The 14496-nt window shown below is 39.6% G+C and overlaps 1 protein-coding gene across 2 annotated transcripts in view; it reads right to left on the reverse strand.

The window, feature by feature from the left end:
• Window positions 1-1788: 1788 nt before the first annotated feature.
• LOC133517444 (paired box protein Pax-6-like) overlaps window positions 1789-14496 on the reverse strand; it is a 58494-nt gene continuing 45786 nt past the window's right edge. The window contains exons 4-6 of one of the 2 annotated variants that reach the window (XM_061850770.1): window positions 3819-4094; window positions 3534-3718; window positions 1789-3326 (exon numbers count right to left, since the gene is read on the reverse strand). In XM_061850770.1, coding sequence (XP_061706754.1) covers window positions 2757-3326; window positions 3534-3718; window positions 3819-4094 — 1031 coding nt within the window. In that variant the 3' untranslated portion in view covers window positions 1789-2756. The remainder of the gene's footprint in view (window positions 3327-3533; window positions 3719-3818; window positions 4095-14496) is intronic. The other variant, XM_061850771.1, reaches the window with a different exon arrangement.

The raw sequence follows: 14496 nt of genomic DNA on the forward strand, positions 1-14496 counted from the left end.
ATAAGGTATGAGTCCTGTTAATGAGGCTTTGTCCTCGGTTCATGTTTTTGCTCTTTAGACAGCTTTCACGGTCTGATTGCCGATATCCGGGATGGAACAAATCGGGACTTTTGTTAATAACAATGAGCAAAAAAGATAATTGTCGTGCATGATATGACTGTAAGAGTTAAAATTATAAGGTGCTCTCCTTTTGTTACTGGCGACGGCTGAGAATTCAGGTCAATACAGGATGTTTTTATTGAAAAGAAAAAATAGATTGCTTCTGATTCCTTTCAATTAGGTAATTGTTTCCGCTTCTAACTTTTATAAAAAGCAAGGCAAGGTAAATATAGTAGTGGTGTTTTTCTGGATTGACTACAGAGATAAATTTATCATCAAATCATAAACCTGTAAATTCCACCCAGTAGGAGACGAAGAGCTAAAATTCCTTTTACCGCTTATTCCTACATAGAATAAAATATTCGTTACCATGAAATTAACTTTAAAAGCACACGACCCGATAAATTTTGTATGACAATTTTAACTCCTTGATCCTCGAGATTAATCTCTATGGTTAGCAAGTATTTCTGAACCAGTTTGCAATTATTAATGTCATACTGAGCTACTCTAAATTGATTTGGTTGGCAAATTAATTATTTGATCGGCTTCCATAATGTCAGTATCTACAGGAAAATAGCCAGTAATAAGTTTGTATGAAGAAGCGGCCCTGGCCTATCCTCTTAAAGTCTTAATATTTTTGTGAGATTGTTGTCATACGGGTAGGTACTCAGGGATGTATACGGCGTTTCATGAACCAAAGATTTCTTTTGGCAGGATTTGTCCTTAAGACCCAAGAAATGTAAAGGTATGCAGTGGAGCCAGCTACCAAAATTTTTGATACAAAATTTATTTGGGTGCTCTAAACTTTATCTTGATACCCATATGAGTTAAGCTACTAGGCCAAGTTTGGTGTCGTTTTCGTATAAATCTGGGATTACAAATTCTTTTACGGTATGATATTGGCACTGTTCCGAAGTAAAACATATAAAATAAAAAATCATGCTTCACGCTTGAACCGAATTATTGAAATTTGGTACCTATAGAGATAGGTTGAGTCCCGGGGAAGGACAAAAGATAGTTTTTATCCCAGAAATCATTTCTTGAGGGGTTGAAATGGGGATCGAAGTTTGTATGAGGAATCAATAACCACTGAACCGATTTAGATGAAAATTATACCAGTACAATCTGTCAACGAAGATACTCCTTGGGGGAGCTTCAATCACCCAACAGGATGGGTGGGATAGGGTCCTCTGCCTTGCCTTAACTGGTCGTTCACAACGGAGTTGCGAGAGCTACGTTTTCAAGGGTAGCTACGTGGATCGTTGGCTGCTCTATGCTGATCTATAATGACGTATTCAAATATGGCTAACGGTTCAAAACGAACCCTGTATGCTTAACGTCCAGTGACACCTCTCTACGCCGAAGTTGCTCCTTTGCGTGGGGCCCATCTTGTTAGGGTTAATTGCTACCTAGTTTTTTATTCCAATATTTTCCTTCGTCCATCGTTTTCACTCTGTAGCCTAGTAAATTTTAGATACCATTCATTCTTAATAATCATTATCCCCTGGCAGGTGCTTCATCTACGTGCGTCCCATGAAACGGGCAAGAGCGGCATTCGCTCAGTATACTTACACTTCATTAAATTGTGGAAACATAGCCTCTATGCGTTGGTTTCAGCTCTGCGTAAGCATTCCAAATCTCTGGAACATTGTTTCGCGTACAGGAAAGTCATACGAATAAAAAGCAATATACTTCAACTTTTTTATTCGATTTATCGTAATAGGTAGGTACGTAAGTATGTAATTTGCTACTTCTCATACTGTACAAATATTAATTATCTAAGAAATAAATAATTTACATATAGTGCCCGAAATTATTACAGTATTTACAAAACAACATAGGTACATTTTACTTTGGCCGCAAACATACTTGGCCGTATTTGCTCAAATATTTGTGCCGCATCTTTTGAAAACGGAAGCGATCCAGCTATTGCGCAAATAAAATAACCTAGTATGTCGCTGGCATTTATCGGCCCCATTCGAACTTTGAAATATATCTATCATTTGCTACAGATACGATATGGATTAGATATGTTAGTATAAAAAGTGATGTTTCTTCAAACAAAAACATCACTTTTGACACTGATATATCCAATCCATATTGTATCTTTAGGAATTATTTGACGTTTCTTAAAGTTCGAATCGGGTTCGGTTACAACTACAATTCAACAGACAACGTATTAAAAGTACATTTTTAATAACAATACAAGTTACGATACATCGATCATTTCGAGTAGGAATATATTAGGAACTTTGGTTTGCCTAAAACCGTGCCTTTACAATCCAAATAGCTGCTTTGGTAAGTATTCATAAAAATCTGATGGCTTTAAAATAGCAGAATGTCAACATTCCTATCGTGTTTAAAGATCTACTTTTTGTGCACAGTCATTCACTTGTATATAATATAACTAAGTAATAATTACTTTCGAGCTTAATTGGCTACCTAAAACAAATATTTACAACTTAACATGGAATGTACATTTACAAAGAATGATAAAAACCATAAGAACAGGTCACATCCAAATCTTTAAAAGTGTTATAAGACGTTAAATTTTTATCATTTAATTTTTTCTGTTAATCAGTGCCGTTGCTTAGGTATAAAGCTTAATTGTCAATAATTTCAGACTGAACCTTGTAATACTGAATAAATATGAGCCGTCAACGGTCGTGCTTGGTGAGTTGCAGAGGCAAATCGCTGGGCGGCTGCGGGCGCGGCCGCGCGGGGCTCCGCGAGCGCGACCGCGCCCTACTGATGTGTCTCTCAGCCTCATCTTCACTCTCGTCGTGCACATTGATCTCCTCGTCCGTGTCCGAGTGCGACTCGTATCCGCGAGCTAGGTGTATCGACTGTGCCGCCAGCAACGCAGCCGCCGCTGAATGTGGGACGAGCGCTTTGAACGCGCTATTCTCTAGCCCAGGGTGCGGTTTGAATGCACCGCTGTCGTACGTATGCTGCGACAGCGCTTTCAGTGCGTTGCTATCGAACTGAGCCTGGTGAGACAGAGCCTTCAGAGCCGTATCTTGATGGGAGAGTGACTTGAACGCACTATTCTCGCCGCCCATCTGGGGCGTGTGATAAGGGGCGCGCGCGGGGGACAAAGAACGCGAACGGGAGCGGGAGGGGGACGGGGAGTGGGGCAGGCGGTGTGCGGGCGAGCCGCCACCGCGCTTGAGGAGATTCATGCGCTGGTGGCGTCTCCACTTGGCTCGTCTGTTGGAAAACCAAACCTGTCAGTAACGGTAAATAAACATGATTAGTATTCTGTTCTCACTGATTTAACAAATATTCATGAATGTAAATTGATGTAAAATGATAGCTGTGATTTGATTAAGATATCTTTAGCTCGACATTATGAGTATAAATTATTAATTGGCTGCTTGGTTTATGATTGAGGAATTTATTAATTTGTGGCTTACAAGTGGTGGTCTTGTTACCTGAACTCGCGCCTCCGATAATGAAGTCTTGGAAGCGAGGCGTTCCCTCGTTGAGACGCACGGGTAATGAGATTTCTCGAATTCTTTTTCTAGTTCTTCAAGCTGGTCTGGACTAAAGGTGGTGCGATTTCTTCTAAACTTTGGTTGTTCTCCGTCAAGCGAACCGGAGTCATCGCCATCGACATCTACGAGAAAGATAAGAATGTTGAGTATTGTCACAAAAATTAACAGAAATACGAATATGTACTTATATTCATCGAAAAGCTCTTCCTTTTTTTTTTTTACCTATTAGTCCTCGCCCGGAAGAAGTTAAGAAGCCCTGTTGCATATCAGGATGCGGTACCCCTGAAGGCGGCGGCACGCCGGGCGGGAGCGGCAACGAGCCCGGGGGCCACACGCCGCCGCCGCCGGCCCAGGGGAAGGCGCCGTAGGGCGGCGGCGCGGCGTACAACCCGTAGCCGGCGGCCCGAGCGAACTCCGCCGCCGCACGCTCCGCGGCCCGGTTCCTCAGTATCCTGTTGATCGAGGACACGCTTGGAGCAGTTGCGTTGGTGCATACGCCTGTGAAAATAATGAAAATTGTAAATTCATTAATAATAATAAGAATTGGCCACAAAATATTTCATGACTACTTACAAGTTCGAACTTTAAGTGGTCTTTTACGTTGAAATAATTAACAATTTATATCATGCTATTCAGCCATATCATGGTACGAATTAATTAATAACTATGTTTTCAGTCTTTGATTCTCATCAGTAAAGGTGGTATAGTCTGTGCGGAAAAAGAAGAGTTGTGAAATTCTACGACTGTTCTCTTTCTGCAAACTCTATCTACTAATGAACAAGTCTTCAACTGTCAGTCATAAACATACTTAAATATTGCATCTATATTGTAAACCAATTGAGTTTTGTACGTCTGTCAAACAGTCTGAAAGCGGAAATTAACAAAACGGAAATGAATACATCAAATCCCTTAGGACAGAAACGTAAAATAATTGAGAGTATTAATGTACGAGTAATAATTGATACGTCCATAACAACTAATTTAAGACTTTTTCACACTACAATCATAAACAGTAATTAATATTCTTATTTTAATATCGACTGTTACGACAATGCGCCATAATTGCCATCACATATATAAATAGTTTTATGTAGGCAAACCATACAATAACATACACTATTTTATAAACATACATTTAGCGCTAAAGATATACGTAAGATGAAAAAGTATTGCTATAATTCAACACCGCCATCGGCGTCTTCGTGCCAGGTTTGAACGACGTCAGGTTGGAAGGAGCGCATTGTTAATTACAATTTGTGCTCAAAGAGTGACTGGGAGCGTTAAAACCGATGCGTCATTGGTCGCGTTTAAAACGGTCAGCCACGCCAACATAAAACGCCGTAAGTATGTTATACGCCAAGTACGCTTACGTTGTTCCTGACTAGTACTGCGGAATGGTTGGCCATTATAGAGTTTAATGCGTGCTCGGATCGCGTGCGCGCGCAACCTTGCGAGAGCCATCCCATGTCATTTTCAGGAAACACTTCGAATAAGTGCCATAATTTAATCATAGCCTGGCCGACAATAATTGTCGTAGAATTCGTTGTTCAGCTACTGAGCAATTGCGTCCAGTAGTTTTGCTGGCGTAATTTATTACAATTATTGGAAACCTTTAGGTTTATATTTTATTTCAGTACACCGGTAAGAGTGTCAACTATTCCATTTATAATACATTAAAATAACTTACTAAACAACTTCATTTTGGTTCCGGTAGGTACCCACCGTTTAATGTTCCTGCAAGCATCTATATGTTAAACGTTGCCATTACGTTATGAAAAACATACGTAAATTTAATGACGTGAGTATATGAATGTAAATGATGATGTTATTATGATTATTGTGTTGATTGCGATTAACGATCATTCATCGAATAATGTCAAATGGTAATTTCAGGCGTTAGTAACATAACATATGTGCACGCAATTTGTTTGGTGTTCCTAATTGTTTCCTTGAAGTTAAACTTTTCCGCTTACTCATTATTGCAGTCATAAATTATCCATACTTTGAACAATTACGTCCACGAAGAATAATTGTAAATAATTGCTTAATGGACGCTCTTAACATGTCACAGGTGAAACGTTTTCTAGACAACGCTAGTTAAAGCAAATTATGTATCTATCGGTAACTGAAAATGATCCGCCTTGTCAAACGCTTGTCAGTGAGAATAAATAGAAAAATAATAGCTTCTAGATATGAACAATATTAATATAATGATTGGTGGTCTATAACAACGCGATGAAACAAATCGATTTAATGCTGTCACTGTTGGTAATGACGTGCTGTCTGAGAGCTGGCGGACGTAGATGATACAAGCGAGCTGTTATAATTTACTCAAAATACAAAGCCTTGCATAGGAGGTATAATAGTAATGATCAGTTGCGGGGCTTCTCTTATTGTTAACACGTCTAAAGCACAAAGAGGTGCCCTCCACACAATTTGTTTGGTCCGTAATCGGCGCGGCGAGGCAGCGCGGCGTCAGCCCGCCGCCCTCAGACGTCAAAAACTTGATATGGCTGAGAATACATCTAATGGTGACCAGTCATCACTTACCAACCGAGATCTTTAATTATGTTGGGAGAAGCGTTTAGTAAAAAGAAAACGAACCGTTGAAAATCCGTTAAGGTTTTGTGAGAGCTCAGCGACGCGTCGCCTCTTTTAATCTAGTTCGATTTAGTTTTCTTTTAACTCACAAAAAACCTGCATGAGTTTGATCAAGAACAGTACTAAATTGGATGTTACCGTAATCAGCTCGCACAGTTTATCAATAAGATTCTGACTATAGGTACTCGTAATCAATTGAAATAAAAAATATGTTCCAAATCTTGTCAGTGTAAATTAAACATGATTGGCAATGTTATATTAAATTGTAAATGGCAATCGGTTATAGAATGATCGGCGAGTGGTCAGATTTGGTATTTGTTTAGATCGAGATCATTAACGTAGTCAACGGTTGCAGGTGGGAATGAATGCGATATCTATAATTGTTCTTTTAATGATTTGAGCTCGAGCCCTGTTGCCTACATGCCCAGTCACGGTCATGCAATTTGTCTAAAGTCGTTTAATCATGATTAGTCACAATGGGCTCCGCTTCTATTAAAAGGTTTAGTTATTTTCAATAGAAGGAGCTAGTTATGTTCAGCGTTTAAATTCTTACAACGTTAACTTTTTGTAAGTATCAGATCTAATAACATGATAATGTTCGTACACATTATTGGCTTTACACTTATTATAGAGATAGGTCCTAATAAATATCAATATCGGCGGGAATGATTAGATGACGCGATGGTATGTGTTCACATATTTTAAAGTTTTTCACCTTGGATTTAGTAGGTAAGTACACTGTCTAAAATTATTTTATTTAAACAGAAAATTTGTTTAAAAATGTAAATGTTTCTGCGGCGTAGTGTTACCTGCCTAAAAGCGTGACATGTCCCGAGATAAGACGCTCCGGCGCCGTCGGCCGTGGAGTGTTTAATCGGGTTAATTTATCGATAATTGACGGAAAGCCTTTTTATTTGTATTGCCGGAAAGTAACAGTAATTGTCACGCCTTTAAAGATTTACGCCCGTTTCTAAATTGAGACATTAACAGTCAGATCTCGTGCCTAATGGTTTGGAATGAATTTGTTTGTTTGTTTTACTTAGACCGGTTTTTAAATAGAGACTGTTCTTCCAACTAAATTAAAGAAATAGAAAAATGTGGACGGCTTAACCCGATCAAGTTAATTAGCCTCAAATCTCTTTAAAGCACAGTGAATTTGACTTTTTATTAGTTTTCTTGTGATGAGTCGTGAAATCAAATGAATACTTACGAGCATCTTCCACGGTCATCGAGTTGATTATATTGTAACACGCTAAACTGGCTATTCAAGATCATTAAATTTTGATTTTATGTATTGATGGTAGCGCTCGATTAATGGGTGCTTTCTTTACGGTTTTAAGTGATTCGATTAGAAATGTATCGAATAATTAACTGTGAGAGATTTGAAATGCGCGACTGATATTTTCCAAGGCGGAACTGTCTGACCGCCCTGGAATCACGTCCGCGTCGAACAACACCAGTTAACGAGTGAGTGGCGTCACGTCGTCTAAATGAATTATTGTTGGCTTTATGGGGAGCATAAAACGATGAGATCGGAGGCAATCAAGCGGCACCCGCGGCGTGGCCCAAGTAAAAAGGTGTCCACGCCAGCAGGGGGCCGGTTGCAGCAACCGTTGCGCTAAACGCCTACACCCGCTTTCCTACAAATTTCAATTAGCAATGACTAGATAGCGTTACGGCGTCTAATAAATAGCAGTTTTACTAATGACTAAGACTGTACAGAGCGCAAGTGGGCACAACTGGTGCGAGCTACCTTTTAAGTGTTATTTATTAAATATTATTTGAGAGACTTTTGGGTAAGAGGATAGTGGACTAACGCTTCTCCATACTAACGCAGACTCCATTTTCCTCTCTGGACAATACACTCGCAGAAAATATTCTTACGCAATTTGATGTATATTAATTAACTATAGCTATGACCCTTCGTATGAATGACGTTTTAGATTTTTAAAGTGTTCTAAGTCTTTGAAAATTTTGTATGGAATTCGTTCGCTCCTAACTCTTATAATAATCAAAAAACTGATTATAAATTATTTTTACCACAATCCAGGAAGGAAATTGGGAACTACGTTTGTATGGGGAAGCGGACGTTCATTATATCGTCTTAAAGGTTAATATATCTTGTCGGTATTTCGTATACCAGTTATTAAGGTATTTTTGAAGATGACATAAATAAATATCCTTTGTCTTTCTGGTACCTTGTTGTACATTTTGCTGCATTTGTGACCATCTTTTCACTTTCTCCTCTCATCTACCCAAAGGTTAACTGAAAGACATCCCTCAAAGGGAAAAGTTCGCCTTTGTACTTCTTACTAATTGTATGTTACTTTTAATATGTATTTTTGTATAATAAAGAGCTTACTACTACTACTAATACGAACCCAGGACCATAGGCTTTATAGGCAGGGTTACTACCCACTAGGCCAGGTCGGTCAGATAAAGCCTTATTTCATTATAAATTGAAAGAAATTAAAATAAAGCGCGTTGAAAAGTCCCAAAAACCAAGAGCAAGAACCACGTGGTCCGGTGCACTGCTGGGAACCAATTTAAAGCTGTAACAAATCAATAAATGTATCGATTTATTGGAAGCTGTGAGGCCATCGATTTCATGTTTAGGCCGCACAATAGAAGCGAACGAAGCAAGACTTGTTAGTAAATGTCAAAAAGCGCATGAAAAAGTCCTCCATCCCATTAGATACACCAAGAGGAGGTCTGAGATTCTGGGCTTATTTTAATTGATTTTGTTTAAACATATTTATACCAGATTTGTTGTTTTATTTGAAAAACTCGATATGAAAATAAAATTAGTCGTTAAATAAAAAACAAAACCTTTTTATACACCCTCAAAAAGATCCTCGGCATGTGAGTCGTAAAAGTCTCGTCATCGATTCGCTAATTAATCGGCGCCAACGTTAGATTCGGGAATCGAGCCCCTTGGCCGCTGGCCTATTCCCAAGAATGCAATTAATCAAACCGCGGTCAGTAGCTAGAGCCCCGTAACGCCTCGTAAACCGATATCGATTTATTTAGTCGATAAGTTGCGCAAGCCATTGTCCAAAACTGCCTCGTCATGGTTAACAAAGGCGGTAGTGGGCAACTTATTAAAATTTAGACGGTTGCGATGAGCCGATCTGTTTTAATAACCGCTCATCGAGCGCGCCTGTCTTAAGTGGATGCCCCGTTTTTAACAGAATCCTATTATCTATTGGCATTTATAAATATTAGTTTGGTGTTAAATTGGACCTCTGCACGACAATTAAATAAAAATAGGTTTTTTTTATCTTTTAATATTTTTCTTAGTTAAGTATTTATAATTCCCATTGATCCGCACTCGTTACGGAGATGTGATCTAAAAAATATTTTTGTGGCTACCGTGACACTACGGTTAAGAAATTAATCAATTTTGGCTCGTTTCATAAACATGGCTAGGCACGCGCTGTTATCAAAAGCCCGCATTGTACGTCAGGCCATTATGATATAAATTTGATTGAAATTCTATTTCGATCTTATTTTAAAAGTATTCAACCATAGACTTATGACTATATAAGATAGGCTTTGGTGCCAATAGTTTTCTTCTAATCGATTTTAAGCAGATTGTAGTGCTTGAAGTAATTTGTTGTAAAAACTAAAAGTGAAATATTATCGGACCTTATTTTTTTTAATAAAGCAGATTATTCCATAAGATTAAGGCCAGATTAGATAACGGATTTAACCAAACTATATAGAGGATTAACTTGAAATTTCACATCCGGTCGGCAACTGAAACGGCATTACTGCTGCGTAAACTCAGGCGATGCCACTGTCATATTCCTAGATCAATCGCGTTGGTCTCCATGCCTTATTCATCCTGTCACGATTAGAACGTTTAATCCATCACTAATTTTATCAAGGATATTGACAGTGACGTCGCTGCTGTCAACTCTACAGCATTAACATTGCTACAGTTGCTACCTGAATGTTACCTTTAATGTTTTTTTATGGATAAATACGTTTTTTTTTTAATCTACTTTCTGCTGTCAACACAACAGCTGAAAAGAGAGACAGCTAAAATTTTAAAGAAACTTTGAAACATGGATATTTACTGCACAAGGATGATAATAATTACTGTAATCAAGGTAAGTACTTAAGTATTACAATAATAAGAATAAAATTATCAAATGTTTAATATCACTTCTATTCTATACATCTTCTTTATTCAATAAGAGTTTACGGCTAAGCAGCAGCAGGTGGTCCGCCCGGTCAACACGCTTTGATACACCGAAACCGTCGTCCGATATAATGGAATCAATCATAACTACATCACGGCCACTGCCAAGCGTGAGCGCGACCTGACTTGTAGATGCAATGATTATTTTCTAGTAGTTTTTTTTAGAAAATTGCATTCTTTGCACAGATCGCAATACTACAATTAATATACTGCTCACAAAATGCAGAAAATTCTCGCCCGGAATCACTACCCGAAGGACGACAGTTAAACGCACATGGCCGTGTTGTTTTGTGTTTTATTATATTATTTTTAGGTGCTATATTCAATGGTCAAAATAATGGGTCGTTGTATAAAATGGTGTATACGCCAAGTTGGTGCATACAATAAAAGCGACGACAACACAATAACATGATCAAATGCTACAGTTTGGAAAATAAATGTGTCACGTCAAGCTTACTTACACTCAAGTTTATTTTGTTTAATCGATACTGGTTCCTTTATTTTGCTATATATTATTATAACGAGTTTAAAAACATGTCGTTATGAAACTTAAGTACAATGATTATCTGATAGGTACACGAAAGTTACGACACCTGTCAGATATAGCCTACATTAAAAACATAACTGTAAACCAACAAAAAGCGGACATTTTTTACTAAATATTCGAACGTTTACAGCAAATATGTGAGCATTTACGCCAAACTGCCCACGAGATCGCGTGAGGTTGGTAGGCAACGCAAGGGCACACTGCTCACCGCGCTGACCAATTATTTTAAATACATTTCAACAAATGACGATAATGTCTCTGCCGACCACAAAGATAAGAACAAAAACATGGAAAATAAAAGCACTCGCTGAACAATTGTTCGCCCTCTGTTCATAACAACTTGTTCACATTTTTCAACCGACTATTAACTGGATACGTGTTTATTATTTACTCTAAAGATTCCATATAAAAATTACTTTATTTTTATACAGAATCCAGTAGATTATATAGATATTAGTATTGAGTTTAATAACATTCCCATATATGTATGAAAAATCATTATCAACTCAAATATAAATATCTACCTTCCTGCACCACACTTCGGTCAATCGGTGAATTAAGTCATAAAAAATGAATGTGCAAACAGTCCTTTCGAAAGCGATATTGTAAAACTCTTATAAATAAAGTTGGTTTTATATCGATGTTTACCTGATCATGGCCCCAAGTTACGGCACCCCCTGTAGATTTAATGACTGTGAACCAATTTAACAAGTTGGTTGAGCACAGTGTTTCCCATCAAGAGCGTTATCGTCGCCTAATCCGGTCCCCAGTGATATCGTAAACCAGAAGTGGTCTTGTAAGTGAAACCTGTTTCACAGCCGATCGCACGCACTCGCAGTCACTCCCTACTTTTGCTAATTTAAAAGGCTATAAGTACGTATCAATTTGAATTTACTCGAGTTACTTTAAACTGTATGCATTTCTCGATTCTATGCTGCGCTAGACAAAACACGAAGGCAAACGTTCGAGTTGCAAAAGGTGCTCTTTAGCACTTCTGATGACAAGCCATATTCAACTTTATAATGAGTGAAATACGACTACATATTGATTGTCAGGCGTGTGAGCATATAGGCCGTTGTAGAATTACCCGCGTTCCACGTCACGCATGGCGCGGAGGTGTCGCGGGAGTAATTATCGCAATTGGCTCGTTGGCCTCCAAGCAGAGACGCCCATCGTTCGCTCCAATACCAATCTGCGCATCTATTTATGGTAATTGTAATGTTGAGATATTAAATATAATTATTCTGGTTGCGTTTTTCTTTGTGCAATAAGTTGTGAGTCCATGACGGAACCATTCACGTTTGATTTATTAAGAAATAGTCATTGTAAAAAATTCACAAAGTAGATAGGTACCTATGAAGGTACTTAGGTAATATTTATCTTGGTTTTTCCAAATTGTAATTTACCTTAACTAGCAATTGAGTTTAAGTTTCAGAAGATAATTAGGTAATCAGTTAGTACTGATTGACTGAACGGGTCGTTAGGTATTCCTATAGTTACCTAACGGCCCGATTCGAAGAATGATTAAGACACGTTTTAGATTTTGGAAAGATCTTTAAAAGATCGATAACTAAACGACATGTCAAAATTGACGTTTATTTCGATTCCGCTGTGATCCCAATAAGATTTATCTACGATATTTCTAACGTCAAAGTGACATTGGATGCCCGAATCGAGCTGCTTCTGTCAATTATGCGACATACAAACGATATCTAAATAAGAACTTATCTAAACCAGAACTTATCGTTATCGTATCTCATTCTCGTACTCATACTCGTAACATCTGGTACTGTCAGTTATATAGTTTTGTGTTACCTGTAATTTTTAGATATAGGTAAATAATAATAATAATAATAATAAGCCCGCAGGGCAGCTTGTGGCGAGCTGTTGGGAAGTAACGACCCCACGGACCCGAGTGTTCCCGAGAGTCGGTCAGGGTCTCCGTCTCCGGCGTGTCTTCTTCGGTCGGAGTGGACCCCAAGGGGACCCGCAGGACTCTCAGCTCTGGCTTGCCTTCATTGGCCGTCCAGAGAGGAATCGTTAGAGCTATATGCTCCGGGGGTGGAAGTGAAAGATGCATAAGACGCGAGTTGGCACAGTGGCTGCTATCAGCCACTGGGTAGAAAGCGGCGTACACCTCTCGACACCCCTGAGCCGCTCACACCGGTGTTGCTCCTGGTCGTCTTCACGACGGCAGTTTCAGGGGCCCATCTAGTCAGCGGCAAGTCACCGCCTGCCTCGATAACGTGTTTAAGCATTGTTATGGCAGGTGTCCGAATATCTTTACAATAGCCCAATGTTTTGACCAGCCAAAGTTCAACAGCATAATAACTGGCCCTCTTCTCCACTTTATTTACAATAGCCCCTACACCAGCTGGGACCGATTTACGGGTATCTATTTGTGCCCGTGAATGGGTTCTAGCTGGTGTATTACATAACATCAATTTTGTCTAAAAGGGCCTCTGCGCTGTTGGCTTCGGCCCCACGCATGCCTCCCAAAGGTCCGGGACCCCATGGTCCCGAGATATGGAAAGACATACAAATAATAATAATAATAAAACCGCAGGGCAGCTTGTGGCGAGCTGTTGGGGAGTAACGACCCCACGGACCCGAGTACTCCCGAGAGTCGGTCAGGGTCTCCGTCTCCGGCGTGTCTTCGTCGGTCGGAGTGGACCCCAAGGGGACCCGCAGGACTCTCAGCTCTGGCTTGCCTTCATTGGCCGTCCAGAGAGGAGTCGTTAGAGCTAAATGCTCCAGGGGTGGAAGTGAAAACTTGCATAAGACGCGAGTTGGCACAGTGGCTGTTATCAGCCACTGGGTAGAAAGCGGCGTACACCTCTCGACACCCCTGAGCCGCTCACACCGGTGTTGCTCCTGGTCGTCTTCACGACGGCATTTTCAGGGGCCCATCTAGTGGGCGGCGAGTCACCGCCTGCCTCGATAACTAGTGAAAACATTGTTATGGCAGGTGTCCGGACGTCTTTGCAATAACCCAGTCTCATTGTCCTCCCAAACTTCAATCCATAGACCGTTATACTGTTCACTTTACTACAATAGTCCCAATGCCTGTTGCGACCGGTTCATTGGTGTCTATTGTTGCGCCCGTGAACGGGTTCCAGCAGGCGTTCTACATGACATTAAAGCTCTCCAAGAGGCCTCTACGTGTTGGATCTATATCCCCATGCAAGCCTATCAAAAGACCGGGATTTATAGGCCCGTGAAATCCAAGGAGATAATAATAATAATAATACGCGTCAATGGAAAAAAATCACTATTTTATTTAACTTTTTAGTATTTTTATCGCCGTTTTTACTTTTGGAAACAGTTTTTGTGTATTTTTACCCTTTTGAAATTACATATACCTAACATCCAACATGTGTTCCCAAGATCATAGTGCTAAATACACGGATTACGTAAACTGTCAAACGGCGATGTGAATATTCAAAATAGTGACAATGATAACAAGATCGCGTACGAAAGCGGCACAACAAAGCGCACGACCACCACCCCCGCCCGCGTCGTCCAGCTCCTCGCATTCGTCGTCA

This window comes from Cydia pomonella, chromosome 4 (genome assembly GCF_033807575.1).
Source record: "Cydia pomonella isolate Wapato2018A chromosome 4, ilCydPomo1, whole genome shotgun sequence".
NCBI lineage: Eukaryota > Metazoa > Arthropoda > Insecta > Lepidoptera > Tortricidae > Cydia > Cydia pomonella.